Source organism: Phragmites australis, chromosome 2 (assembly GCF_958298935.1).
Source record: "Phragmites australis chromosome 2, lpPhrAust1.1, whole genome shotgun sequence".
Taxonomy (NCBI): Eukaryota; Viridiplantae; Streptophyta; class Magnoliopsida; order Poales; family Poaceae; genus Phragmites; species Phragmites australis.
In genome coordinates, this window is record NC_084922.1 from 51,081,039 (window position 1) to 51,108,762 (window position 27,724).

The 27,724-nt window shown below is 47.4% G+C and overlaps 3 protein-coding genes and 1 pseudogene across 7 annotated transcripts; 1 reads left to right on the forward strand and 3 right to left on the reverse strand.

Annotated features, from left to right (window-relative positions):
• Positions 1-1,237: 1,237 nt before the first annotated feature.
• Positions 1,238-4,943, reverse strand: LOC133909662 (actin-2-like). Its single transcript, XM_062352190.1, has 5 exons — positions 4,787-4,943; positions 3,165-3,240; positions 2,686-3,079; positions 1,770-2,383; positions 1,238-1,634 (listed from the first exon to the last, which is right to left on the reverse strand). Exons 2-5 carry the CDS (start codon positions 3,222-3,224, stop codon positions 1,569-1,571), a joined length of 1,134 nt encoding a protein of 377 aa, XP_062208174.1. The 5' UTR covers positions 3,225-3,240; positions 4,787-4,943; the 3' UTR covers positions 1,238-1,568.
• A 1,296-nt stretch (positions 4,944-6,239) lies between these two features.
• LOC133910256 (serine decarboxylase 1-like) lies at positions 6,240-7,023 on the reverse strand (annotated as a pseudogene).
• A 2,006-nt stretch (positions 7,024-9,029) lies between these two features.
• Positions 9,030-11,652, reverse strand: LOC133909663 (G-type lectin S-receptor-like serine/threonine-protein kinase LECRK1). Its single transcript, XM_062352192.1, has one exon. It carries the CDS (start codon positions 11,481-11,483, stop codon positions 9,117-9,119), a length of 2,367 nt encoding a protein of 788 aa, XP_062208176.1. The 5' UTR covers positions 11,484-11,652; the 3' UTR covers positions 9,030-9,116.
• A 4,566-nt stretch (positions 11,653-16,218) lies between these two features.
• On the forward strand, positions 16,219-23,655 carry LOC133909664 (PH, RCC1 and FYVE domains-containing protein 1-like). Of its 5 annotated transcripts, none has more exons than XM_062352197.1 (5): positions 16,219-19,333; positions 19,413-19,559; positions 19,985-20,529; positions 20,935-21,010; positions 22,934-23,655. In XM_062352197.1, the coding sequence occupies exons 1-5, from the start codon at positions 17,414-17,416 to the stop codon at positions 23,414-23,416; spliced, it is 3,171 nt and encodes a 1,056-aa protein (XP_062208181.1). In that variant the 5' UTR covers positions 16,219-17,413; the 3' UTR covers positions 23,417-23,655. The 5 variants fall into 5 exon arrangements, with proteins under 5 accessions (XP_062208181.1, XP_062208180.1, XP_062208178.1 ...); XM_062352196.1 differs by lacking the exon at positions 22,934-23,655 and having other exon boundaries at positions 16,219-16,615; positions 17,403-19,333; positions 20,935-21,392; XM_062352194.1 differs by lacking the exon at positions 22,934-23,655 and having other exon boundaries at positions 16,220-16,615; positions 16,725-19,333; positions 20,935-21,392.
• The last annotated feature ends 4,069 nt before the right edge of the window (positions 23,656-27,724 follow it).

Sequence of the window (27,724 nt, forward strand, 5' to 3'; positions counted from 1 at the left end):
CTGTTGGCAGGAGCTCCTTCGCTGATGATCTAGAGAGGTGGAGTAGCGCCACCGACGAGGTCAAAATCGTCGACTTTGGTGCGGGATGCTGCAGCGACAGCTCAACCCATGTACATCCTACGTTGGCACAATGGCGTATATGTCCCAGGAGCGGCTTAAACCGGAGGCACACTCTGATGACTACGACCTCTTCACCATCGACGTGTGAAGCCTCGAGGTGGCCATCCGGTGCGCGCTTCGTGGCAAGCCTGGCGAACAGCCACGACATGGCAAACAACGTGGCACCGTCACGAGGCTTAGTTTTCCCGCCCCTATCAGAGGAGTCCGAGACCAAGTCAGATACCATCTGCGCGAAGGAGGTCACCGGTGCAGAGGCTAAAGAGGGTCAGCACATCCACGGATGCTCCTGTCGTCCTCAGTCGCCCAACTCGTGTTCCCACCTCTATCAGTCGCATCTCGTCATTGCGATGGGCTCCACGCACTCCTCCTACTACGTCTCCACCGTCGACAGTGAAGACGAGGAGCCCTCCGCTGTCGCTATATCCTCCTTAGGCCCACCCACACCACCGCTCGTGTTGGCGTCGGTGCTGATGCGCGTGCCACTGGTGTCCACGTCTAAGGTGCTGGAGCAGGATCCTGAGGGGCTCCCATGGTGTCGCCTCGATAGTTGGGGAGGACACGTTGACAGGGGCTAAAAAAAAGGGGGAAATGCCACAAAGGGGCAAATGAATGAGTTTTTGTGGAGCTTAGATGGTATTTTAACACAACATCTCAAATGAGTGATTTTTGAAATATATCATATGCTAGAGTGGTAAAAAATTAATTAACCCGAAAAGGAAGGGAGGAAGCTGCCAACGTGGACCACTTCTAGAGATTTGGTTTTTTCTAGGAGTATTTCCCTTTTAAATTCGCAAGTATTGCATGGTAAATAAGGGAACTCTTTTGATGGTATTTTACAAACCCAGATGTTATCTGTGATATGTTCTGAAACGAGTCATCTTCCTAAGGCATAATACATTTACCAGCGTTTTGTTAACATGCCATTAAACGCCAAGCTCAGAAGAAAAAAGAACATGCAATTCCTGCGCTCTCTTCGTAAGTTCAAAGCAATTGAGTTTGAGTCAATTTCATCTTACGCAGAGCCGGAATAAAGACATTCCTGCACGTTGACATGTTATACATTTACTCATGCTTCTGGGAGGTAATTAACGGTAGATCGAGAAAGCTGGCACCCCCATAGATTTCAAATGATGGGCAACCCAAGGCAATATAACACATGCGCAAGAAAATATTTTAAAAAAATCCACATAATTCTCTACCCCCAGAACAATTTATAGAGCTACCAGCTATTACAGTTACAACCGATTAAGCCAACCAAGTTCCACAAGTGACCTCACACAATCACACAGCAACAAAATAGTACAAAGGTAGCGTGCAGATACCTGGAGCAACCACAAATAAGAGTGGCCAAAATAACGACTAGCTGCACAACACAAACATAGCCTGCAATCTCTCCCTCCATGAAAAAATCCACACATCGGACTACACGAAAGGGCTGTGAAAACAACTCAGAAGCACTTCCTGTGAACAATTGCAGGGCCAGATTCGTCATACTCATCCTTAGATATCCACATCTGTTTCATCAATCACGAGGAATATAATTAGATGGCATGAAGTGGTGGTATAAAAGGAAAAGAGGGCTTGATGCCTGATCAGTTCTAAACCAAATTCAACAAATGTGCTATAAACTGAAATGGCCCGAGTGGTACCTGTTGGAAAGTGCTGAGAGAAGCTAGGATAGACCCTCCGATCCAGACACTGTACTTGCGCTCAGGTGGAGCAACCACCTTAATCTTCATGCTGCTCGGAGCAAGGGCAGTGATCTCCTTGCTCATACGATCAGCGATGCCAGGGAACATCGTAGAACCTCCACTGAGCACAATGTTGCCATACAGGTCCTTTCTGATATCAACGTCACACTTCATGATGGAATTGTAGGTTGTCTCGTGGATTCCAGGAGATTCCATTCCAATCATGGATGGCTGGAAGAGGACCTCAGGGCACCTAAACCTCTCTGCGCCAATGGTGATCACTTGGCCATCAGGCAGCTCATAGCTCTTCTCAACTGACGAGCTGTTCTTGGCAGTCTCCAGCTCTTGCTCATAATCAAGCGCCACGTATGCAAGCTTTTCCTTGATGTCCCTCACAATTTCCCGCTCAGCAGAGGTTGTGAATGAGTAACCTCTCTCAGTGAGGATCTTCATAAGAGAATCCGTCAGGTCACGACCAGCAAGATCCAGACGAAGGATAGCATGTGGAAGTGCATATCCTTCATAAATGGGCACAGTGTGGCTCACACCATCACCAGAGTCAAGAACAATACCTGTCAGTTATGAACAGTATTAGCCGAATACTAGTAGATTTAAATAATTGGTTCACTGCTGCACAATCACCTTTTCATCTCCCTAATTCTACTGGGTCCTAACCAAGATAATAGAATACCCAAATTATACAAATGTGGAATTGATAGATTGGATATAAACAAGTACTTCATTACGATACAAATTTAAATGTATCTGTTAGTTTGGTGATGTATGGCACAATTGAATCATAATGATATATTAGTCAGCAAATTAATTCGGAACTGGAAAGAAAAAATGATAGGTAAAATGAAATACTTCATACCTGTTGTACGTCCACTAGCATAGAGTGAAAGCACGGCTTGAATAGCGACGTACATGGCAGGGACATTAAAAGTCTCAAACATAATCTGTGTCATTTTCTCCCTGTTGGCTTTGGGGTTCAAAGGAGCTTCAGTGAGCAACACAGGGTGCTCCTCAGGAGCAACACGGAGCTCATTATAGAATGTGTGATGCCAGATCTTCTCCATATCATCCCAATTGCTCACAATACCATGCTCAATTGGGTACTTCAACGTGAGAATACCTCTCTTCGACTGTGCCTCATCACCGACATATGCATCCTTCTGCCCCATCCCAACCATTACACCAGTGTGGCGGGGACGACCAACAATGCTAGGGAAAACAGCCCTTGGTGCATCATCACCAGCAAACCCAGCCTGTCAAATTAAATACAATTCAAATCAGTATAGTTGCAATGGGAGATGACAGATGTAACCCTGGTTAAGAGATGCAGTTCCTGACCTTGACCATTCCAGTTCCATTGTCACAGACAAGAGGCTGGATATCCTCAGCGTCAGCCATTTCCTGTAGATTTACTCTGCAAGAGGTAGCATAAAAAGGGTGTCAGTTAACAATGAAGATATCCTGCTGTGCAGTGGGAATCCAAAGCATTAGTAAACAAAATATGTACAGAATATGTACTAAATTACTAAATTGATGGCATAGTTTAGAAGACATTGACAACAAAATATGGTGAGATCCAATTCCACTGACAAAATGTTGTGACAAAATGTAGATGAAATCCACTACCACCATCTAAGATTTACTTGTTGACTGCACTTTCCAACATAAATTAGAATACCTAAAGCATCATAACCAAACACTTCTATGACTAAACGTGGTACGAGCAATCTCGCATTGCTTAGAAAAAACACTGCAAATGAACTAGTTAGTAACCCCATTTTAACCTATGACTTATGAGTTATGACCCACGTTGGACCCATTGTACAAGAAAATGGACGAGTCCAAATTAACATTTGTTTCTCTGATATGTGCTCTGCAGAGTTACCTAAATTCACATGCTGAATGTGTTTGCCTAACAGGATAACATATAAACATTAGGCACCCACCAGCCGATTTCAAGATGCGAAATCTCAAAAACAAGGAGCATGCTAATTGACTCCATAGTTCATAGTCAGTCAATCACCCAGAAAATTTATATTCACGACTCAGAATATTGACTAGGACCAGTCAACCTGCAGCACTAATTTTGGGAGCACTCCATAGGTACTCATCATGATGAAACATCGTAAAAAGCAGATATGCTTAAGGAATTGCTCTTACGATAATGTCAATGAATTACACACGAATTCCAGACTCTGGTAGTCTGATTACACCAAGTGAAGAAATTGCTGCTTTTATCCAACCATATTATCATAACTATGTGGAGTTCTGGACTAGCTAGTTTAGAACACCATGAAGACCATACTTTACAGTCATTTCCACAGGTCAAATAAAACCTGACCAGGAGGAAATTCCTCCCACCCCCGACCACTGACCAAACCAATCTCAACATCTCCCACTGACACCAAAAGGACCCCAGCACACCTTCTTGGCAACTAGAACATGAGTACCGGCACCCAGTCACAAGAGCTCAAACGTCGCAACCTAGCAATTTCAGCATATTCAGGCGGCTGCCTATGCAGGCACACCACAGCCACTACCCCTGTCTACACGATCTCCCATGACATTCCGGCAAAAACACATGTGCGCGCACACGAACAAATTTGCAGACATCTGATGCATCGACGCGCAGAAACACTACAGATCAGCAACACCCAAGCTACCATTTGCCCCTCACGAGTCCATCAAGCATAGACATCACATACCAGACGAACGCCTACCACAACGACTCGCTAATCCGATCCGGTTGCGGATCCCACGCTCGCCACCCTCGGATCTGGCGGGAGCAACTACGAGGCCACGAGAAACGACTAGAACACAAGGCTCGCCGCGGATCTCGAGCCACGTTGCTCGGATCTGGCCGCGAAACACTCAAATGCAGGAGTAGGGACTAGCGCACGAAGAGATGTAGACTAGAGAAGCCTGATCGCGCGTGAAAGGCAGAGAGAGGAGAGGATTACCACGGACGGAGTGGAGACGGCGAGGGGTTGGCGCCGGTGGGCTGCGGCCGCCGAAGCTTGGGAGGGAGTAGCTGCGGAGCTTGGAGGGTGGCTGGCTCAAGCGGAGGCGGCAGCCATCCCCTATATACTGACTGGGAGGGACAGCCAGCAGGACCAGCTGCATTTTCTTTCCACTAGGAAATTCCTTTCCTGGTTTTCTAGAGTCTTCCTAATAATTTAGCACTTGCTTTTCCAGGTGTTCTTTCGGATAATAATAACCTTTTCTAGAGAGAGAATTTTTATTTTTTTTAGCATTTGGCTTTATGGAATTGAAAAATGTCACAGCCAACATTTCTCTGATCCTAGGTTACAAATCTTGAAATGATTGCATTTTCGTTGATGAATATTACGTGATAAATATGCACTCAAAGTTAACTGACAAGCGTTCAGGAAAGGGGACTTGGCAAGGCATTTGGAACTGTTGTTGTAAGAAAAATACAACATTGAGCGTCGGCCCGGTATTTTATTGACGACACATGATTGCAATATATGTTTTACAAGTTTCCATGATATATAGATACATCAACAGAAAAATGATAATTAGAATACAAGGATCCCCAATTCATGAAAAACCATTATGATCACTTAAGAGACCATTTTCCTAAGTTTGTACTCCCTGCCACTTCAATAGTTTTACGTGGTTCTTGGCTTCTTGTTATGGAGACAGCATACACAAATTTTTTCTTGCCCTGTATCATTTGCAATACACGGACGGGACATTAGGTCTATAATCTTGATACCAGTTAGTTGGCTTGGTAGCAGGGCCTTCAATTCAACAAAGCTGGTTAATTTCTATAGTGACATTATGCATCACCACCACATGTGCCGGTGATGTTTCCCTCTCACGCAAGCTGCCACTTGTGCACGAAATCGAATGGGCTTCATCTCTCGAACATTACTCAAAGGGTTCAAAGATGCACTTACTCCAATTTCTCTGAGATGGTACACAAGGTAGTGCGCGTTCCTCGAGCACTTTTAGACTTCTTTTCGAATGCCTCGGTGCCCCTTTTTGTTCAAGAAAATTGGAGCATGGCCATTGCGGCTTCCCATGATGATTGCGTCCCTTCACAGTTGTTCCTGCAAGCGACAGAAGCAAAAGGAAGTCTCAATACCAATTCAAGGGGAGACATGAGAGCTGAATGAATATATCTCTAATTTAAATGCATGAATTTTAGCACTTTTTAGGTTGGAATACAATACTAACCGATGTTTACATTAACACTGGCAGGGATCCCGGTGTTCTGCAGCAGTTTGGATCTGAAGTCAGCACAGTTCATCTCACCGGAAAGCAGTGCGTGCATCTTGAGTTCTTGACACACTTGACCCTGTACATTCTAGCCGCCTTAAAGACAGAGTAGTGTGACTCGCAAGACCCATACATGATCCGATCCGATCCCATCAGGGAAAAGCTCTCTCCTGTTCAGAGTACGAGACAATCTTGAGCCACTAATTTGCAAGAGGAATTTTGTTCCACGGTTAAATTAAGAAAAAGATTGTGTTGAATTTGTTGATACTGACCCGACTAGTAGACCGTGCAAATTCCCTTGGGTTCCGCAGTTGGTGATGTAGCCCCAGTAGTCATCCTTTTGGAGCTCCCAGAGGCGAGCGAACCAGTCCAGCACTCCGACCTCCAAGGGCCGTAGTTGCTCTCGATGAAAGGATCGCCCAGGTTATTGATGCAGATCGGCTCTGGAACTGCGCGAGCTGCCTGAAATCCAAGTCCAGATTGCACGGGTAACCCAAGTGGTGGGCAGTCCTGACGTGGAGGTGGTGCCTGAACTCGGCGAGGAGGCGGGCGACGTCGGCCTGCCACTCCGCCGCGGCCTCCTCGTCCACCGGCGGCTCCTCCACCGCAAAAGCTTCCGCCATAGTTACTGCGACCATCCCCTCCTTGTCTGCCACCTGCACCTGCGCCTGCACATGGTCATCAGTCGGCCTAGCAGCTGCATCCAGCTGAAGTCGCTGCCCCCCGCCGGTCGGCCCGGCCACCGTTGCTCCTCCTGCACTAGTGTTACTCCCGTCTTATCACACTGCATACTCTAGTCTATGATGAGAGAATAAGAAACGAAGATATATGTGCAGCTAGCATGCATCGTGGTGTATTTGTAGGCGGATTGGAGACGATGGGTGGAGAGAAAGAGAGACGTGAAGCTAATCTATACTAGCTAGCGTGTGTCGCGTGCGTGTGTAAAGAACCATGTGACATATGTTCAGTAATCTGCCATGGTTCAGTAGTGGTGAGTAATTGATTCTGTTGTGTTTAGTAGTTCCGTTGTGCTATGTTTGGTAGTTTGTTCTGCTATGTTCAGTATTTGCTTCAGGTTTGGAGTTTGAATTTGTTAGCTTTTGGGATCGCATAAGCATGGTATAATGCATTGGAGATATATTATGCTAACTATAGTTAGTGAAGAAGTTGGAAGTTATTTGTGAAGATAGAAGTGTGCTTTCTTGTCTTATAATGTGTAGGTTAATGGAGTTAATATGATGGTGAACAATGAGGAGGATCGATGCTAAGCGGGCATGCTTAGGATCGGACGATCGGGATGCTGGATAAAATCATGAGTGATCCATACCATACACATGGAGAGGTCAAGAAGTACCAAATATTTGATGAAGTGACATGTTGACCAAGTCAAATTGAGTGAGATGTATGTGCAAGTGATAAGACGGCACGAGGAGTGGGAGTAGTAGAGATTTACTAGTGGTCAGGATTATAGGATGAGGTGACATGCGTCGACATCGAAAAGACCTGCTTAAGATATAAGTAAGCAGTGGGAAGTCACGTTTTAAGAAACATGTAAGACTGTTTCATAGTTTAGTTTCAAAACCGTGATAAAGATAGAGATACACGTGGCAGCATAGTGAACCTTGTATCGAGGAGAAGCTAAATATGATACTAGTATTATGATCCAGTTAAACTGATCGTACGATTTAACTGAAAATGTACGTACGTTAGATATTTGGCATTCATGCATGCCGATACCGTCTCTTTCGTCCTCTGGGGGTGGGTCAACATACATACCGGACAAAATTGTAGCTCCAACATGCAATTCGCCGCCAAGCTCTCACACTGCCCATACGCACCTACATATACTAGTTTGGTTGGCGCGCTTACATCGCGCCCATTTTTATTTTACTATGTAGAGCATGACAAAAGAAGACTAAAAAATTAAGTTCATAAATTTTGTACATTTCTATATTTATTTATAAAATTATTAATGTTAAACACATTAAATTAATTATAGAGAAAACAATAGTACTTTTATGTATGCACATAATTTTAATATGTAGGTGAAAGTAATAATAACCTAAAAAAATTTGTTTCATTTTTTTTGAGTTTTAGATATTTTTCTTTGCATTTTAAATTCTTTCAGTTGATTTATTAATGTAACTAATATTCATTTCGATATTTTTCTAGAATTTCTCAAAAAAGAAAAATTACATATATATGTACACGTATATATACATGGCCCACTACTACAGTAATAGAGACTGAGGACGCCGATTCCTAAACCATTAGGATATAGTATTGATACGCACATCTGAAACAACTCGGCACGGACAAGACACCCCCACGTATGCCTCTCACCACACATACTCAAGGAAGCCAGATCGCAGCAACGGCCCAGAGCAGGACGACCGCGGTGGCGCTGCTCCTCGTCGCCATCGTGGTGGCGGCAACGTCCGTGCCCGCGGCCATCGCGTACGGCTGCTACGATGCGCCAATGGCAAGGAGGACCCCGCCTGCACCAGCATGTGCAACCAGGCGTGTGGCGCTGCCGACAAGGCCGGTGCCGGTGCCGGTGTCGCGGCGGGGCTCGCGGGTGCCGGTGCAGCAGCGGGCGCGCCCGTGGCGTGAGATTGCACCCCATCATATATGTGCCATCGTCCATCCATATATCGCCGGCAGGCTACCCATGGTTGATCACTCGATGCCCACGGCGACATCTCCTACCGATTTCATAAACGTTACTGTCTGTTTCTCCATCGGTTCCTTCTTTTGATTGCTGTTGTTTAATTATTTGTGTCCATATCTTCCATTGTTGGATCGATTTGTAATTCCTGATGTAAGTCAAGAGTCAATTTTGCTAGCTGTTCATTTGTTCTCTGATTATCGTGGTATCGAACATTTTGGAATAATAAATCTTTAAACCAGATCTTATCGTAGCCAGATCAGCATAAGAAATACTGTGAAGATTCGAAGTTGCTCAAAAAATTATCCGTCGAATCAAACAACATAAACATCTCAGTCTGTTCAAATCTAGCCAAGATATTCCAGGAAAGATTCAATTCAAGAAGAGGCTGGGGGCGGAGGAAACGGCACGTCCAAGTGCCCTTCCAGCATCAAGATGACGCTCTTCATGGACGGCCTCGCCTGCGCCTCCCCCTGCGCGCACCACACCGCCACCTTGACCACCCTCTCCACGTCCGCCGCCTCCACCGCCTCGTCGCTGCTCATCACCCCCTTCACCTCCCCCCTCACCAGCCACTCGTACGCCCACTCCATCAGCGTCCGCTCCTCGCCGGCTTCCTCCAGCTCCATGCTCCGCCTGCACGTCACGATCTCCAGCAGCACCACGCCGTAGCTGTACACATCCGCCTTCACCGTCACCGGCCCGGTGCCGCGGTACCACTCGGGGGCCAAGTACCCGCGCGTGCCGCGCACTCCGGTGAACGTGCGGGTCTGATCCGGGAGGAGTAGCTTGGCGAGCCCGAAGTCGGCGATCTTGGCCCTGCCGGACGCGTCCATCAGGATGTTCTGCGGCTTCACGTCGCAGTGGATCACGCGGCTGTCCAGCTCGTCGTGGAGGTAGTGCAGCCCGCGCGCCACGTCCAGCGCGATGCCCACGCGCTCGCCCCACGCCGGGTAGGACGAGCTCTTGAAGAGGAGGTCGGCGAGGGAACCGTTGCTCATGTACTCGTACACCAGGAGCCGGTTCGCGCCCTCGTGGCAGAAGCCCAGCAGCCGGACCAGGTTGCGGTGGCTCGTCCGCCCGATGGCGCGGACCTCCCGCTGGAATTCACGCTCGCCCTCCTCCACCAGCTTCTCCAGCCGCTTCACGGCGATGGCCTTCTCGCCGTTGTGCAGCGTCCCCCTGAACACTGTGCCGAACGAACCGCGGCCCAGCGGCTCCCGGAAGCTGAACGTTGCGTGCTCCAGCTCCTGGTAACTGTACGACCTCAGGGGCGCCTCCTCGTCCAGGGCCTCGGCGACCGCGTCCGCGAGTACCAGGTGCCTCACGATCCTCCGGTTCGTCCAGACCAGCCGAGCTACCACCAGGAACGCGGCTAACGACACGCACGTCAGGAGCCCGATGCAGACCAACGCGATGGTGGTCGCGCGCCCGACGCGGTGGCCCCTGCCACCGAGCGCCGGGTTCGTCTCTCCCCCGGTCTTGACGAACAGCGTGTACCCACCGCCCGAGATGCCGTACCGGAGCGGAAGCTGCTGCTTGGTGCACGTGCCGTCGTTGCTGTTCAGCAGCACGGCGGCGCAGAGGCAGTCTGCCATGCACGTGGCCTGGCAGTCGGCTGCGCTCGTGCCCGCACCCAGCACCCCGTATGGCGTGTCCGCCCATGACACGTTCTGCATCGCCGCCATGGCGGAACCACCTGCGGCCGCGCAGTCGCCGGCTCCCGAGTTCTCCGTGCACCCGAGCGCTGCGTTGCTGGCGTCGATGAAGTCGAACCCCGGCGGGCACAAGCAGCTGGGCTGCGCGTCGCGATCCAGGACGCAGTAGCTGTTGAGCCCGCACGCGCCCTTGACATGGCACCGGTCGCTCGGTCCGATCCACTGGACGTCGGTCTTCCACGCGCCGTTGGACGCGACGACGTGGCGATACAACCGCAGAACTCCGTCGGGATCGAGCGTGACTCGGTAGAAGACTTGCTCTCCGGGCAATTGTGCAGCTCCGGGCTGTGTCAAGTTCTTGGTGTAGTTGCCATTGTTGCCCACGAGGTAGAGCACGCCGCTGGCAACGAGGCGCAAGGTGAGGGGGAAGCCGATCTGGAATGTTCCGGTGTCCCAGTACGCCGCGGCCGCCACGTTCTCCGTGGCCACCGGGTACATCACGACGTTGCCGTCGTTGAGCTGGTTGGCCAGCCGGTACTTCCCTGTGGCCCTGTTCGTCCCCGAGACGCTCGAGAACAGCTGCGCGCCGGGTGCGAGGTCCTGCCCGGCGAGCAGGGTGTCCGTCGGGGCCGCAAACGTGGACCACACCACCGTCCCGTTGGCGCCGTAAAGCACGAAGCTGCCGTCGTCGCGCATGGCCGCCGCGACGGCCGGCTGGGGCGGCACGGCTAGGCTCCTGTCCTGGCCGTTGGCACCGGTCCAGAGCAGGCGGCCGTCGTACGTGATCCGGAGCGCGCCGCCTGTGGCCGGCGTGTCGTTGCGGTTCGCCGTCCACGTGACCGTTACGTTCGGCGCGGTGGCGAGCCAGACGCCGGCGGCGAGGCCGCCGTCCGTGGCGTAGAAGCCGAAGGCGAAGCGGCCAGATGGGGAGGGCCAGGCCGCGCCGGCGGCGGCCTGTAGGGAGGCCCCCGAAGTGATGTTTGTTTGCGCACCTGACACGATCAGGGGAACAAGTATGGCGAGTGCTAGCAACAGCAGATGGATGGGTTTAGCCATAGCCAAGCTAAGTAAGCTCAGAGTAACCATGGATGCCTTTGCCTAAGCTTCATATCTGCAAAAGAAGTAGTGCTAGTGATCAACTGGCCGTCTGACTAGTATGTAGCGTACATGATATATACATTCTTAGTATATCCTCTCAAGATGATTGTTCTGTTGTTAGTCCAAGATTGTTGTATTGCAAGCAAGCTGATTCATCCATGGAATATAACATAGTATTTATTTGCTGACCTTCAATCGGCCCCATTGGTCACTTCCACATTTACCCACGATGTTTGACATCGTCCTCTCGAATCGATAGATAGCCAAGGAATTGACCCAGAAAATACGATGGTCCCGTTTGGTGGCTGGGCTAGTGGTTGGAGCTACGACTTTTTGTCCCAGGAACTGACCTTTCCAACGGAACGGGAGCAGCATCGTATCACAACCAAATTCCACCTTGGTAATGACATGTGGCGAAATGTCTTTGTGCTTTGTTGTTAAGCACTTTCCAATATATATCAGATTATTGATGTTACTCTTATTAATTTGGTCCGATGAGCTTAAGCTCTAAAGTAGTTTGGTCAATTCCACCTGTTTTTTATTTTTATTTTTGTTTGTCTCAACAATGACAATTCAGCGCAAGTGACGTTCTGTTTATGTGCGTCAGCAGTCAGTTTCTTTTTTAGCTGGATCGACTTTTGAGAATTATTCAACCCAGACTGCTAACGTTTAGGACTTTAAAATTATTCGACATTGAACAAAGAAATGGGCTGTTCTCCTACCAAAACAAAAGCATCAGGCTTAAACTTTTAGCCCAGCCCAGTCCATGAGAGTACTCCAAGAGGGAGGGGTTAGAACTTCGAAACTTAGAATAGGTGATGGATTTGGATACTGTGTTTATTTGTCTTGCTTGGTGACCTTGCCAACATGGCAACATGGAGCCTAGCTTTTTAATTACCTACAAATTAAAGTTAGAGGATGATATATATATCTAATGGCCATCAAGTTCCAAGCACATGTGACCCAAGACGCCAATTCTGACGGACGTGCATCATCAGTGGTGTCACAAGAAAGGGATGGTAGTTAGCTGGATCGACTTTTGATCGTCTTATTGTTCAGCAATCAAACTACTACTTAAAACAGCAACCAAACAACTACTAGTGGGCAATTGCTTAGCAGCAATGCAATAAACTAACAGCATGCATCAAACCTATATATCGACATGATCTATATATAGGTCAACAACCTAACCTAGCTACTTGGTCCGTTGCGATCTTGGCAAATAGGAATGCCATCATGCTGCTCCTCTCATCATGCGATGGAGCTCCAGTGTCATCTTCAGTACTAACAAATCTAAATAAAACAAAGCACTACAACTAATTGCAGTTTCAGCTCTCCATTTAATTTGTCGAAAGCTTTGTGATGATGGCCTGATTGATGTGTGAAGTGCAATCCTGTTCCATTTTCGTGTCTGTAGCTGTCACTTCCGGCACAAGAAAGGCGTGCAGTATAACCAAGTCACCGAAGAATTCAGAGTAAATTTAAAAAATCTATAACTATTTTAACATATATCAAAGAAAACTATAATTTTTAGTGCTTATTTCAAAAATATATAACTATTTTGACACATGCTAAAAAAACTATAACTTTTTCACCGTGAACCCACATGTCATCATCTATGACATATAATAAGAGGATTAATTGTGAGCTCACATATTGTCATATGATGACAGTGTGCTCACGGTAAGAAAGTTGTAGTTTTTTACAACATGTGTCAAAATAGTTATAGGTTTTTAAAATTAACACTAAAAATTGTAATTTTCTGCAACATATATCAAAATAGTTGTAGGTTTTTGAAATTTACTCAAGAATTCAAGATTTCTTTTTTACAGTTACACCCCTGGTGTTACACAAAGCACCCCGCGAAAGAATAAAAGTACAACAAGGCACACTACAACTACTTCTCCAGTTTGACAATTATCAATGAGGACCCTAGCAAACAAAGAAATTACAAAACAAAATACATGGGTCTTCTTCGGTACTGCCAACCGCCTTGATCATTCGCCGGAGTGCCAAGCTCGATCTTGATGGAGACAAACACTAAGGACATGTACCATATCTTCCATCCAAGACGGCAAGGGGACAATATACATTGATAGTAGACCACAAGAGAAGAAAGCCATTGTGACACATCGGTTGTCGCCTTGTAGTACATGGAAGGGCACAAATCTGATGCCGCCGCTACCGGAGAAGAGAGAATCAATGGTCCAGAAAGCAGATTTGGTGTCACTGGTGTTCGAACTGATGACCCAGAGAGCTAAACTTGTGCCATCGACAAGAACATCGACAACCTGGGTAAAAAAAACCTCTCCTGGTGGTTGAAATAGCCTTCAACCCATCCATTAAACATCCAAAGGAATATGTACCTAACGAGCTCGTCACCTGAGTGGACGTCGAAAGTGGCACTATTGCCGAAGATGAGTCAGAGGAAACAAAAGATCCTCCACTGATGTGTCACCACGGAGGAGAACCTAGATCTATGTAGTAGATATCTACAATCTGTCACCGACAATCGAGTCCTCTTCCCTTCCGGCATTGGTGAGGTCACTAGAAGAGAGGGGCACCGGCAAAGACGATGGTGGAAGCGGATAGATAAGAATCACCCTTGGTTCGCCCTTTCTGTACTGTGGCAGGAAGGGAGCCTTCCGTTCCAACACATTAAATTTGGCCTTTCATGAGAATTCAAGACTTGTTTGTTGCATGATTATTGCATGCACAAGCTGCAGGTTCGGTAGAATTATATTCCCCTCTTCGCCAAGCGGGAAGGTGTATATGCTACTATTGCCAAATAAGTACATTTTGTGAAGCCTGCAGTAATAATGAAAAATAAATAAATAACGCAAGATTTTTACCTGAATCGTGCAAGAATGGTACCATCTTGTGTGAAATTAAGTCCCAAACATACTCTGAAAGGATACCATAAGCTATAGAACACATAATGAATCCATGAGATGAGGTCGTTCAAAGGACAACATAAGCACTAAAACCCATACAGCTAGTAGAAACTTTTTAATCTATAGAGCAAACATTTAGAAGAGCTCGATCTCTTCTTCTCCCTCACTTTCCTCCTCTTTTTTCTCTTCTTCCTTATTCTTTTTGTCCTCTTCTCTTCTTCTTCTATGTTTAAAAATTGTAGGGGGCTTAGGGGCTCAATGCTGTGGACAACATATACGTTGATGGTACATGGGAGACATACGTGTAACACGATACAATTGATTACTTCTTCCGATGAAGAGCTGTTGCTGCTGCTGCTTGTTGTAAAGCCAAGTCTGGTAGCTTAGTTTAAACTTTTACTAATCTAATCTGCAGAGGCCTGCATTATCTTGATCTCCTCAAAAGCAACAGCACGTAAGTTTGTTACCACTTGGCTCGAGCAAATGATCACGACAAGATTTCTAGCAGTGTTCAAGAATCAAGAGGTTGGAATTGGATGATCCAGATCAGACATCTGGCATTCTGACTGATTAATGCCACGGATCTTGCCAATTTGTTTGACAAGACTAGTTTGACAGAATCAGTAATTACCTAGCGCGCCAAAGTGACAGATTCGACGGAGCATTGTTCCGACAGTAACAAATCAGTGATAGCTCAGACTCCGATCCAATCGAATTGAGTCCTGATCGGATGGAGCCCATCTGCTTGCTCATGAACATGGAATGGACATGCCTGGACCAGCAGCCGGTCCACGATTCGGATCGGTCAAATCAAGCGATGCATCAAACTAGAGACACGCAAGAAGCCCCATACGAACAGTTCTAATGCTTAGAGCTAGCAACTATTGAAGCTATTATATAAAATGAAAGCTACATCGTAGTATCATATCAGTTACTGAAGACTCAAAGATCACGATGTGCATAAATTGCCACTTAGCGAAGGTAGGTGTGTAAGTCTAAACTTAAGCTTTGGGTGGTGTAGTTTGCATCGGTTTCGAGGACCAGTTTTTAAAAACGAGTGACTAAAATGAAATCGATGGACTAAAAATAGACTTACACCAAAAACCTTATTTCTAAGGTTTTGTTTAGGGGACTGCTATACGTCATTGGATTTTTTTTTTCTTTCCTCTCCTACTTAATTTTTTTTCTCTTCCTCTCTTATCTGATTCCGGTGAGATTCGCCTCCAACTTCTCCATCTTCGACGAGATCTGTCCCGATCTACTCCCTCTCCGATGAGCTCTGGTGAGACCGAGAGGTTAAGATTTCAGGGTTTCGAGGCTAGAGTTTCACTGGTGTTCAGCAGGATTAGAGGGAAGGCTGGCGATGATAGGTTGGCTTGGCGGTGGTGGTGGTCGTGTGGACGAGGCGGCAAAGTGGTGGGGACGCTGCCGGTTGGACGGTGTCGGAACATGGGTGTCACGACAACAGCTCAACAAAACCGGGTTAGTGCGACGGTGGTCGGTGGAGGTGGATCCGGTGACGGAAGTTGCCGAAGACGAGAGCAGGAGGGCATGACGGGGCATCACCAATGAGACGGATTTGTGTCGGGAGGAGAAGGGCAAGGGACGAGCGAGAGGTAGAAGAAGGAAGATGATCGTCGGATCTCGATTTGATGGTCACAAAATTCGGTGAAGGGAGACGATAATTTGTCTGAGTGAGCTATAGACAGCCCCTTTGTTTAAATTTTGTAGCTTAAACTTGGATTAGATCATGAAGAACAACTGCAATTACCATGTTGTTAAAGAAGCACGCCTACAGTGAAGATGAGAAAAACTGAAACTGAAAAGGAAAGAAAAAGAGCGAGCAGGCAGGCAGGCAGGCAGGCAGGACGAAGCGAGGAAGGAACAAGCGGCAAAGCAACCCCTCCCTGCCTCGTGCAGCAGCAAAGACTTGCGGCCGCAGCACACCACCAGCAGCCGAGCTCTCTCTCTCGCCCTCGGCTCCTCTACCCCCTTCCCACTCTGGCACCGCTTCAGATTTCAGAGGCGAAGGAGAAAAAAAGAGAGCGAAATCGAGGCGACGCGACCGCTCGGCGAGGCCTGCTGCCTGCTTCCGCCCCGCTCCAGGCCCGTTTCCAACTGCTTCAGATTTCGAAGGAATCCTTCTCCCTTAGCCGGCCGTCTTCCAGGCTGCCGCGGAGCGGAGATCCACCCGGAGTTGGGACCGGTTCCTTCCTTCTTTCCCTGGTAAGGAAGCCCTAGCTTGCTTCGATAGTGTTCTAGGACCGAGTCTTGTCCCGCGGGATCCTTCTTTTGCCGCGCAACCAATCAAATCCGAATCTTTCTTGCTGTCCAGTTTACTGCCGATTCGTTTGCTGCGCGGAGGGGCGCTATCTAGGGGCAGCTTGTTTTCCCAACATTTTGGGGGTTCAGCTGAAATGAACCCCCTTTACATGCTAGGTCTGATCCCCGCAATGCGTATTTGTTTTAACCAGTAGCTTCTATGTTAAATTGATGGCTAGTGCTAGCTTGGACAATTAACTACTTTGCATCGCTTCACAGGACTACAGATGAGAATCATCACAAACAGTTGTATTGCAATGCCTGCAGTTTGTAATTGTAGGCTTGCAGCTACATCTGGTGCTACGAACCTCTTAGCTCATTTCTAAATCCCACCCACTCGGGACACCAGTTTACCTATATTCTTGAGCTCGTTTGGTTGAATCAAAATTTTGTTTTTACTGTCAAGTAAGCTCCTTTGTTGGTGCCTCACCTTCATAGGTTGCTGATACTCTGTTCCTAAGCCATTCTCGCAGTCACATCACCCAAAAATTTCCCACCTCTCTTTCTTTCCTATAATTTAATTTAACTTACATTTACCTTGGCGTATCAGTTGATGTGCTATAGTGGGCTTTATCACATTGTTGTTAAATATTTGCAGTCTATTCGATAATTTAGTCAGCCCTCTTGGTATTGTCAGCTGTCCATACGTATTGCTACTGTGCTTGAAACTCCACAGTTACTTGGATATCAGATGCGACAAATATGCACACCAAAGGGGCTTCTTCAGATGCCATCAGAGTTAGCACTTCTAGTGCCCCTAGTACATCAAGTCATGGTTCTGCACAAGATGACTATGACTCTTCAGGCTACGTGTATGTGTGGGGTGAAGTTATTTGTGACAACTCTGTTAGATCTGGTTCCGATACAGTAATCAGGTCAACTGGGAAGACTGATTTTCTACTGCCTAAGCCCTTGGAGTCCAAGTTAGTTCTTGATGTGTATCATGTGGATTGTGGGGTCAAGCACGCTGCTTTGGTCACAAAACATGGGGAAGTCTTTACGTGGGGTGAAGAATCTGGAGGGCGTCTTGGCCATGGATCAAGGGAAGACTCTATTCACCCTCGTTTAGTCGAGTTATTAGCAATTTGCAATGTGGATATTGTTGCTTGTGGGGAGTTCCATACCTGTGCCGTGACAACAGCTGGAGAACTGTATACCTGGGGGGATGGGACACATAATATTGGACTTCTAGGCAATGGTACCGATGTAAGTCACTGGATTCCTAAAAGGATTTCAGGAGCACTGGAAGGTCTTCAAGTTGCTTATGTTTCTTGTGGGACCTGGCATACAGCCTTGATTACATCGAGAGGTCAGCTATTTACCTTTGGTGATGGTACATTTGGAGTTTTAGGCCATGGAAACCGCGAAAGCATTTCGTGTCCAAGGGAGGTAGAGTCTTTATCAGGGTTGAAAACAGTTGCTGTTGCATGTGGTGTATGGCACACTGCAGCTGTTGTAGAAGTTATAGTAACCCAGTCCAGTTCAAGTATATCTTCGGGAAAGCTCTTCACATGGGGAGATGGTGACAAACATCGACTTGGTCATGGTGACAAGGAGCCAAGGCTTAAGCCTACTTGTGTCGCTTCACTTATTGATTATGATTTTTACAGGATAGCATGTGGTCATAGTCTTACTGTGGGCCTGACGACATCTGGACAAGTTCTGAGCATGGGTAATACTGTTTATGGTCAGCTTGGAAATCCCCGTTCAGATGGTAAACTTCCATGCTTAGTTGAAGATATTATGGGTGAACATGTTGTGCAAGTTGCTTGTGGTTCCTACCATGCTGCAGTCTTGACAAATAAGAGTGAGGTTTTTACATGGGGAAAAGGGGCCAATGGAAGGTTGGGCCATGGAGATATAGAGGATAGGAAATTACCTACACTGGTTGAGGCATTGAGAGACAGGGCTGTTAGGCACATAGCCTGTGGTTCAAACTTCACTGCAGCTATATGCCAGCATAAGTGGGTCTCAGGAGCTGAGCAGTCGCAATGTGCCTCATGTCGGCAACCATTTGGATTCACTCGAAAGAGGCATAATTGCCATAATTGTGGACTTGTCCATTGTAATGCATGCACCTCGCATAAGGTTCTGAGAGCAGCATTGGCTCCTAATCCTGCGAAACCTTACCGTGTCTGCGATTCTTGTTTCATGAAATTGAACAGTGCTGCATACTCCAGTACAATTAATAAGAGGAAAGAGACTGTGCCTCGTCACTCTGGTGAGAGCAACCCTGATGCTAAATTAGCTAAAGCAATTGTACCTAGCAATTTTGATATGATTAGAAGTTTGGATAGCAAGGCAGCAAAACAAGGGAAGAAAACTGATGCACTGTCATTTCTTCGGACTCCTCAAATGAGTTCACTTCTTCAGCTGAGAGATCTTGCTTTATCTGGTGGTATTGATCTGAACAGATCAGTTCCAAGAGCAGTTCGCACATCAGCGGTTCGATCATTAAACACTTCTAGGGCTGTTTCTCCTTTCTCTCGTAAGCCTAGCCCACCACGTTCAACCACACCAGTCCCAACAACTCACGGCCTTTCTATTGCTAAAAGTGCTGCCGACAGTCTTTCGAAAACTAATGAGATGTTAAATCAAGAGGTTGAAAGACTCCGTGCACAGGTACGATGTTTGATTTATGTAGTATGCAGCTTTGGTATTTATTATGTGGCTAAATAATTAAATTTTTGCGCCTCGTTAGGTTGATAATCTGAGGCACTGCTGTGAGCTTCAAGAACTTGAGTTGCAGAAATCAGCCAAGAAAGTACAAGAAGCCATGGCACTGGTTGCAGAGGAATCAGCAAAGTCCAAGGCTGCTAAGGAAGTCATAAAGTCCCTTACAGCGCAGGTAATATTGATCGACATAGTGCTCTTATTTCTTCCCAGCAATCACGAATTAGTACTATTCCATACCTTGGTATTCTTGCAAATCAAATCATTGCCGGTTAAGAATGGCAAGATATTTACATGCTAATGGTCTTTTGGTGGAGGTTTCATTGTTTCCAATTGCAAGAACAGTAATGGCTTAATGTCATTGAATTGCACAAATGCAAAATAGTATAGTACTTAAGTCTTAGATAGTCATGTTTTCAATACTATATATCTGGTGATTGTTGACTGATCTAAAGTGCCTTTCGTATTTGGCTCCTAGCCTCTCAAAATATTAATTTGAGCTTTCTTTATTTTAGCGAAGTGCCAACTTTCTTTGGTTGTTCAACTGAGATTCCTTTGTCTGATGATTGTTGCGTGTTTCTTTTACTGTGGCTTGTGTAGCTCAAGGATATGGCAGAAAGGTTACCTCCAGATCAGGGAGCCTACAATGGTAGTGAAGCAAAACCATCACACATTCCAAATGGCATTGAGATGCATGCTTCTATATACACTAGCATGAATGGTATTCATCAACCACGAAATGAGTCTATCAGTGCCTTAAGCACACCTATACTGAACACGGGACGGCTGTTGCACCCAAATGGAGTCTCAAGTCAACATAAGTCACCAGGAAATATTAGTGAAAATAGCGAAGTGACTGCTCACAGCCATAGGGTTTCAGATCCCCATGATGCTGAAAATTCGAATCGAAGAGCGCACATCAGTAGTGATGAGAGGCTCAGTGCAAGTAGTAGAGCAGATGATAGTAGCATCATGGATGCTAGGTCCCTTCTAAATGGTGAGGATGGTTACAAATCTCGAAGCACGATATCATTGTCCAGCAACCAAGTTCAGGCTGAGTGGATTGAACAGTATGAACCAGGTGTATACATAACCCTGACAACACTTTGTGATGGGACTCGAGATCTAAAGCGTGTACGCTTCAGGTAAAGTGAGATTTTCTGTCTTCTTTCTCAAGTAGTGTCATGGTTCCTTATTTTCTTAACCAAATGTCTATTAGGTTGTTTCTTTGTTTTTCATTTATAATTAATTAGACACGTTATTGCTTAAAATAAGATTTTGTAAATTGCCCATGGGTCAACATTCCAGAATAGTGCATAGTGGCATATTGGAGCAAAAATTAGAAGGCTGTGCGACCTTATGATTTAACTGTCTAATAAGCATTTCTGCTCTAATCTTTCGTGCAATACAATTTAATAAATTGTTTGTTACCGTCTTATTTCATCATCACCGCAAGCATTGCTACCCTGCTTTACAAAATTGCACAAACACCTGTCAGCAACCTCTAATTTGCCTACGCCATGGCCTCTTCTCTAAAATCTTGTCTCCAGTCGAAGGCGGTTTGGGGAGCATCAAGCAGAGAGCTGGTGGAATGAGAACCGTGACAAGGTATATGAAAAGTACAATGTGAGGAGTTCTGAGCGAGTCTCATCGGCGTCATCAACCAGGTCAGCTCGATGACCCGCTGCGTGGCGGTTGTTGGAGAGCATGAAGTGGAGGAGGCTTCAAAGCCGTAGTGCGAGCCTTGGCAGCATGGCAAGGCCTTGAGAAATTCTCTTTTGCCCGTGTAATGTCGATAATTTTATTGCTATTGATTTGAAATTGAGTCATTGTCCATCCTTCCCTGATTGATGGAATGTAAATAGAGCTGTGAAACACCGAAGCAGGTAGCGGGGGAGGGTCGGTGGTGTGTTGAGAGCTCGGCGGCCCTTGCTTCCCTTTTATGTAATGCAGTTGTAAAGAGGTTGCAATTTTTTTTCTCCAATCATCTGTCACCTTTTCCCCGTTACATATTTACATGCCCATTCCTGTTGAAGAAAGACTAGACAACAATGTTGTCTACTTTGGTAATTGTTTTCTGTGCGACGGAACTAATGTTTTTTTAGCCTCTTAATCTGAGTATAAGCATAGTATCTGTATATGGGTTAAACTCACGTCTACTACATACACACGCATGCGTATCGAAGCACACACTCAGGACTACATCTACATACAGAAATGAAGAACGCGTCCTTTGTAGAGGTGGACATTGTGGCTTTACGCGAGCAAACGAGGCTGGTGTAACATCTTTTGATGCCCAGCGTCGAACCAGGATGGGTGGGCTGTACAACGGCAGCACTCACCACCGTGCTACCATGACTTGGCAATAGGTCGAGTCGACTCAAAATCCAAATTGTAAAACCTAATTCGGACATGATTCACTTAACAAGTGGAAATATGCCTCCGGCCTCAAACCTGGCAGGGGCACGAAATCCGTGCAAGACCCGCGGGCGGTGGGCACACAAACACGGGCGGTGGCAAGCACAGGCGACGACGGGCGAGCGCGGGTGGGCACCAGCAGACACGGGGCGGGTGGCGGGCAGGCGACGACAATCGAGAATCGGGTGCCTACCGAGGGCCTGCAGTGAAAATCGGCCCTTGCCCCTTACTCAACCCACAATAAGGCCCTGATCCACAACCTCTGTGGACGAAAACTCAGCCTTGGCCCGCCCTCACATGGTGTAAAACCGCAGGGACCCGACCCAGCCCGTCCGTTGCCGGGCCTACGCGTTACAAGCGCGTTTGCGCGACGGACCTCATGTTGGGCTCCAAGCCCATCACGAGAGGAGGGGAGCTCCCAGTCCCTCCCAGATCGGCGGCTCGTCGCCTCAACTCCAAATCCACTCGCCTCCCCACGCCCACCAAAACCCGCACCAAATCCTCGCCGACGAGATGCCGCCGTCGTCCAGCTCCCCGCCCCGCCTCGCGTTCTCTACCATGACGACCCAAGCAGACCTCGACATGCCATCCTTCACCTCCCTGCTCCTCCACTCCCCCGCTGCTTCCTCCGGCGCCGCCGCACCCGTATTCTCCTCCTCCTCCCTCTCCATCCCCAAGCCCAAGCACAATCCCGCAACCACCGCCACGGTCCCCACCCCGCTCGCCCGCGCCGCCATCGGGGCCTGCGCGGGCGCCGCCGCGGGGGCCTTCACCTACGCCGCTCTGCTTCCCATTGACGCCGTCAAGACCCGCCTCCAGGCCGCCGCCGCGCCCTCGGCCACCTCCTGGCAGGTCTTCCTCGACATCCTCCGCACCGACGGCCCGCTCGGCCTCTACCGCGGCCTCTCCGCTGTCATCCTCGGCTCCGCCTCCTCCTCCGCCATCTACTTCGGCACCTGCGAGCTCGCCAAGTCGCTCCTCCGCCCGCACCTCCCGCCATTCCTCGTGCCCCCGCTCGCGGGCGCCAGCGGCAACATCTCCTCCTCCGCCATCATGGTCCCCAAGGAGCTCATCACTCAGCGCCTCCAGTCTGGCGCCGCAAAAGGCCGCTCCTGGCAGGTGCTCCTCCAGATCCTCCAGACCGACGGCTTCTTCGGCCTCTACGCAGGCTACACCGCCACCCTCCTCCGCAACCTCCCCGCCGGGGTGCTCAGCTACTCCTCGTTCGAGTACCTCAAGGCCTTCACTCTCAACAAGCGCAACAAGGAGAGCCTGACCCCCGGGGACAGCGTGCTGTGCGGCGCTCTTGCGGGGGCGATATCAGCAGCGCTCACCACGCCGCTGGACGTGGTGAAGACACGGCTGATGACCAGGGTGGGCACGGAGGGGAGTCGCACCGTGCTGGGGACGATGAGGGAGGTCGTTGCGGAGGAGGGGCTTATGGGCCTATCCCGTGGAATTGGGCCCAGGGTGCTTCACAGCGCGTGCTTTGCCGCGCTAGGGTACTGTGCCTTCGAGACAGCAAGGCTTGCCATTCTTAAGTGGCACCTTGAAGGCTGTGAGAGGAAGGCTGCAGGGGAGATGAAGACCGGAGCTATTGCTGCTGCTTCTTGAGTTTGCTGTGTGCTTTCCTTTTCCTTGAGGGAAGGTAACTGTTGTCGGTTCTTAGTGACATCCTCTGCTAGTATTGGGAGTGTGAACTGTGAAGTGTTCTTTCTTTTTGGCTACCTAGGTATGCTACCTTGCAGTTCATGTACTTGTTAAATGTTTCGGCTTTAGCATCATGAAAAATTCAATACAGAGTTGAATGATATAAGACCATAAGAATTATAATAATATCAAGCAATTGACCATTTGGTTGTTCTAGTTCTAGCACTCCTAGATGTTTCTTTTACCTTGCAGCTTATGGGAAATAGATTATGTTCATTCAGTGGCTATTTTTTCACTCCTAGATGATTTTACCAACTAAATTCATAATAATACGATTGGATATGAAACTGTGTTAATTCTGCGAATGATAAGCAGACAGTTTTGTTGATTTTATTTTGATTTTTAACTTGTATTTGTAATATGGGACTATGACTAGTTGACTACACTAGCACAAGTTATATGATCTTGAGTGTGGTTCAGGTGCATGGATTCTATCCCTGTATGAGCGTAGACTCAATGTGATAGTTCGTGGTCTAGATGAGTTGGGATCTTATACGTTAGTGGGTTACCATTATTATCAGTCATAATATAACTGAAAACTTTCAAAATATAACTGAAAACTTTCAAAAGTCTAGTGCAAGCGCATTAAAGTAAAAGATAAATTAGCGGACATCAAAGGCAACATTGTAGCAGAATTTGTATATGGTCTGGGTCATTTCAGGGGCTTAGAATATGGCACTAGTGCAAGCAAGCACCACTGGGTAGCGTATCCTGATGAAATTCTCTAGGCACTTCTTGTAGGAGAAATCTGAATGTGATCTGTCTGTGGACGCAACGTACAAGTACCTGCTGCTATGGTAAACTTGGTGCTTAGCAACTGCAAGTAGGGAAGCAGTTAATCAGAATATTCCCTAGTTCTTCTGATGCAAAGATGAGCTGCTTAGTTCTTACTATAATGTAACTGCCTTGACCGGCCATCTTCTTTTCCTTCTCTGGGTGGTACATTAGAATATTTCTGACGATGAACTTCTCATCTTCTGAAGAAAGTTTAATGCCATCCCTGCACAGTATTGAACAAGATGGATTGCGAATAAGGGATACAGACGCAGAAGGGACCACCTGGTGTCTACTGGAAAAAATAAGTATTTTTCTAGTGTTGCAGTTACTTGGACCTTTTGATGTTCAAACTTAAACCTATCATTGCTCATCTTATCTTTCAGAATACTACTTGAAGAATCCTAGCTACTTGTCAGCACTTATGAGCATTTTTCAAGTTGCATTAGGCCAGGAAATGTACCTTGATTCACGGATGATCCTCTTTACATTCTTCATGATTGGTTCAACTTGCGCATATATCTGGTGCTCCATTGGTGTGAAACTGCAACTCCCTCCTTGTCTGGCACTGCTGTTTTTCTCGGCTTTCCAGTTCCCGCTGTCACTGCCTCCACGGTGTGATCCCTCTGATTTCCACACGGCTCTACCGCCGCCTTGACCAAAAGTACTAGTCTTCCTGTTCCATCCACCTGAGCTAGATGATTCTGCGATGGCAAAGTTCTGTGCGCGTGCAACATTTTCTCTGCACCAATTTGGCTTATCGTCTTGGCGTGTTGTAGCAGAACCCCAGCTATGCTTTGGTTGCTTTCTCTCAAACACTTGGCCGGTAAACCATTTCTTGTTCCATCCACTGGTGCTAGTTGATCCTGCAAAAGCGGAGGACCCTGGCATTTCCCTCACACCAACGTGGCTTATCCATTTTCTAGTTTGCAACTGAGTTCCGTTTACTCTTAGTTTGCGTTCCTTGATGTTTCTGGCCAGTACTGTGCATTCCAGTCCTCCTACCCTCAAAATCACGCTGCAGATAATCAACTTTTGACTTGTCTGTCCAGGAAATCAGATTGTTTCCTTCCAAACATACCACTTCATCCTCTGGAAGGTGGTCAACATCATACAAGCAGGAATTATGAGGAACAACTGTCTTGTGTTCAGTAGCTCCTATTGTTCTTACTGCTCCGAGGAAGTCATATAAACCATACCCTCCGAGTATTTCGTTGCCTGCTGACTGTGAGAGACCAAAATAAGTTCAGAAATCAGAAGAGATGGGAAACGGGTGTTTTTGTGCCTTGCAGATGAAAAAGTGAACAGATAAGTGAAATGGTCTAAGTACCTGGTTCTCATTGTTCCAGTAGATTTCGAAAGATGAGCCAGTCCCGATTGCTGCATGATTGCCCCAAGAGCAAGCTGACACCACATTGTCCAGCTGATCAGAGTACCTTCTCTGCACTCTTCTGAAAGCATTGCATTGGTCTCTGCATCATGTTTCCACATTTTTGTATTATGGTTGGCAATAGGCATTGGGCCACCAGAATAGGGAACTAAAAAAATTGGACGGCACTTACAGATAGTGTAGCTTCTGTAAATGGTGCCAGAACCTTCAGGGATTGGAATGTGCCCTTGTAACCAGAGCTATTGAAGCCATGCAAGCTACCTGTGCAGGTCATGCTGCTTGCAACAGATATCAGGTGCTCTTTGAGAACTGCTTTTGTAACCATTCCAACGGCCCTGGAAAGGTGCTGAAAAGATGATACGAAAGGAGAGCAGAACATGAGAAACCTTCAATATAAGCTATGGTTGATCCGAGTTCATCAGAAAGGAGAAACAAAAGAACTGACCTGCGTGATTCGATCAAAGCCACAGCAAACGCCCAACACTTGTTGAACTTCTTGGATACTGTAAGGCATGGATCTGGTAGTGTCGATCAGATCCATCACAGGGACATATGCATCCATTGCTACTCCCCAGGCGTCACCATTCTCTGCAGCTGCAGCCTTTTCCACTGTGATTTCCGGTGCCAGTTCTGTCTTTTGCTCTTAAGTAAGCAGAACCTCATAAGCCAAAATTACATCAGCATAAGTATTTGGGTTTTCCATATGCTTGTATGTCAATGTGAATTCTTCTTTTACCTTTTATAATTGTCTCTAAGAGTGTAGAAAAAATGGTATTGGTCATCAGAGGGACAACAGTAGATTCAGTTTGTCCTGTGGTAATGTTTGCATCGAGGAAAAACTGCAAGCAGGAAACTTACAAGGTTTCCTCGTCACCTGGATCATGGTCACACAAACATTCACTGCAAAGAAGAAATATCAAATTAAGAAGTTTACTCCGAAAGTAGGAACTAGAACTAGACAATTTATGAGGTAAATAGTATATTAATACAGGTTTTTACTAAAGTTTGAACTACGGCATCTATTAACCTTGCACTAAACAGAGAACTCAAATATCAGTGGGTCTGACAAAGAGACCATAGCGTAGTCTTGCTTGTAACACCCCAAAAATTGCTACTGAAAATTTCTCAAGAAAACATTAAATAAATGTTCCTAATGCCCTTTTCATAAACCAAGTAAACGGATTCAGAAAAAAATACAAATGAAATAAAGAATGCTTGGAAATAACAAAAGATGAAAAAAAAAATCCCCCTTTATGCCCTCTCCTCTTTCAACCCAACCCAACCCACCTGGCCTCTCTCCCTCCCACTGGCCCAATTCAGCACCGGTCCATCTCCCTCCCTTCCCTCTCCCGCGCGCTCGCTGGGCTGCGCTCTCCCAGCCTGATCCACCCTAGCCAGCCTCTCCCTCCTTGCATGCGCGCCCCGCGCCCCTCTGGGCCGAACTGCGCTCCCGCCTCCCACCCTCTCTCACTCATGCGTCAGGTTTGCTCGTCAGATCCTCCTTCCTCCTATTTCCCCCTTTCCTTTTCTTCCCTCTGTAGCGGATCCGACACACCCGCTGATTCCACGCTCCATCGGGACCCCGTGAGGAGGTCGATTAGGAAACGTCAAGAGCACACCAATGACCTTGACCTTTTTGGGGCAGTAGGACCTTACTTTCTCCCTCCCCCTTTCCTTCTGTGCACCGAAAAAACCAAGCTCTGATCCCCTTTTGATCCACGCGCGAATAAGGCTACAGATCGTCAATTGGCGCCACACATGGAATCAAACAGCCTCAAGATCGAAGCTCCTAGCAGATTGAAGGAAACCGAGCTAGAAAAAGGAAGTCCACCGTGATTTCACCGTGCGCCGCCGTGAAACCCAACCTGGCCCGGACCCCACCTCCCCGACCTATATCGCCCTAGACCCCGCACCGAGCACCCCACGCCACTCAGCAAACATGCCTAACCTCCTTGCTGCAAGAGCGCCACCCCAGGGCCCCTGCTTCGCGTCGTCATCGCCACCAAGGAACCCTGCCATCGTTGCGCCTCTACATCATGCCCCGATGC

Coding starts and splice junctions, on each gene's coding strand:
- LOC133909662 (XM_062352190.1), bottom strand. CDS start 3,224: ATGGCTGACGCTGAGGATATCCAGCCTCTTGTCTGTGACAATGGAACT. Junction 3,080..3,164: donor ATGGAACTGGAATGGTCAAG/GTCAGGAACTGC, acceptor TTAATTTGACAG/GCTGGGTTTGCTGGTGATGA. Junction 1,635..1,769: donor CTCTCAGCACTTTCCAACAG/GTACCACTCGGG, acceptor TTGATGAAACAG/ATGTGGATATCTAAGGATGA.
- LOC133909663 (XM_062352192.1), bottom strand. CDS start 11,483: ATGGTTACTCTGAGCTTACTTAGCTTGGCTATGGCTAAACCCATCCAT.
- LOC133909664 (XM_062352197.1), top strand. CDS start 17,414: ATGCACACCAAAGGGGCTTCTTCAGATGCCATCAGAGTTAGCACTTCT. Junction 19,560..19,984: donor TAAAGTCCCTTACAGCGCAG/GTAATATTGATC, acceptor TGGCTTGTGTAG/CTCAAGGATATGGCAGAAAG. Junction 20,530..20,934: donor CTAAAGCGTGTACGCTTCAG/GTAAAGTGAGAT, acceptor TCTTGTCTCCAG/TCGAAGGCGGTTTGGGGAGC.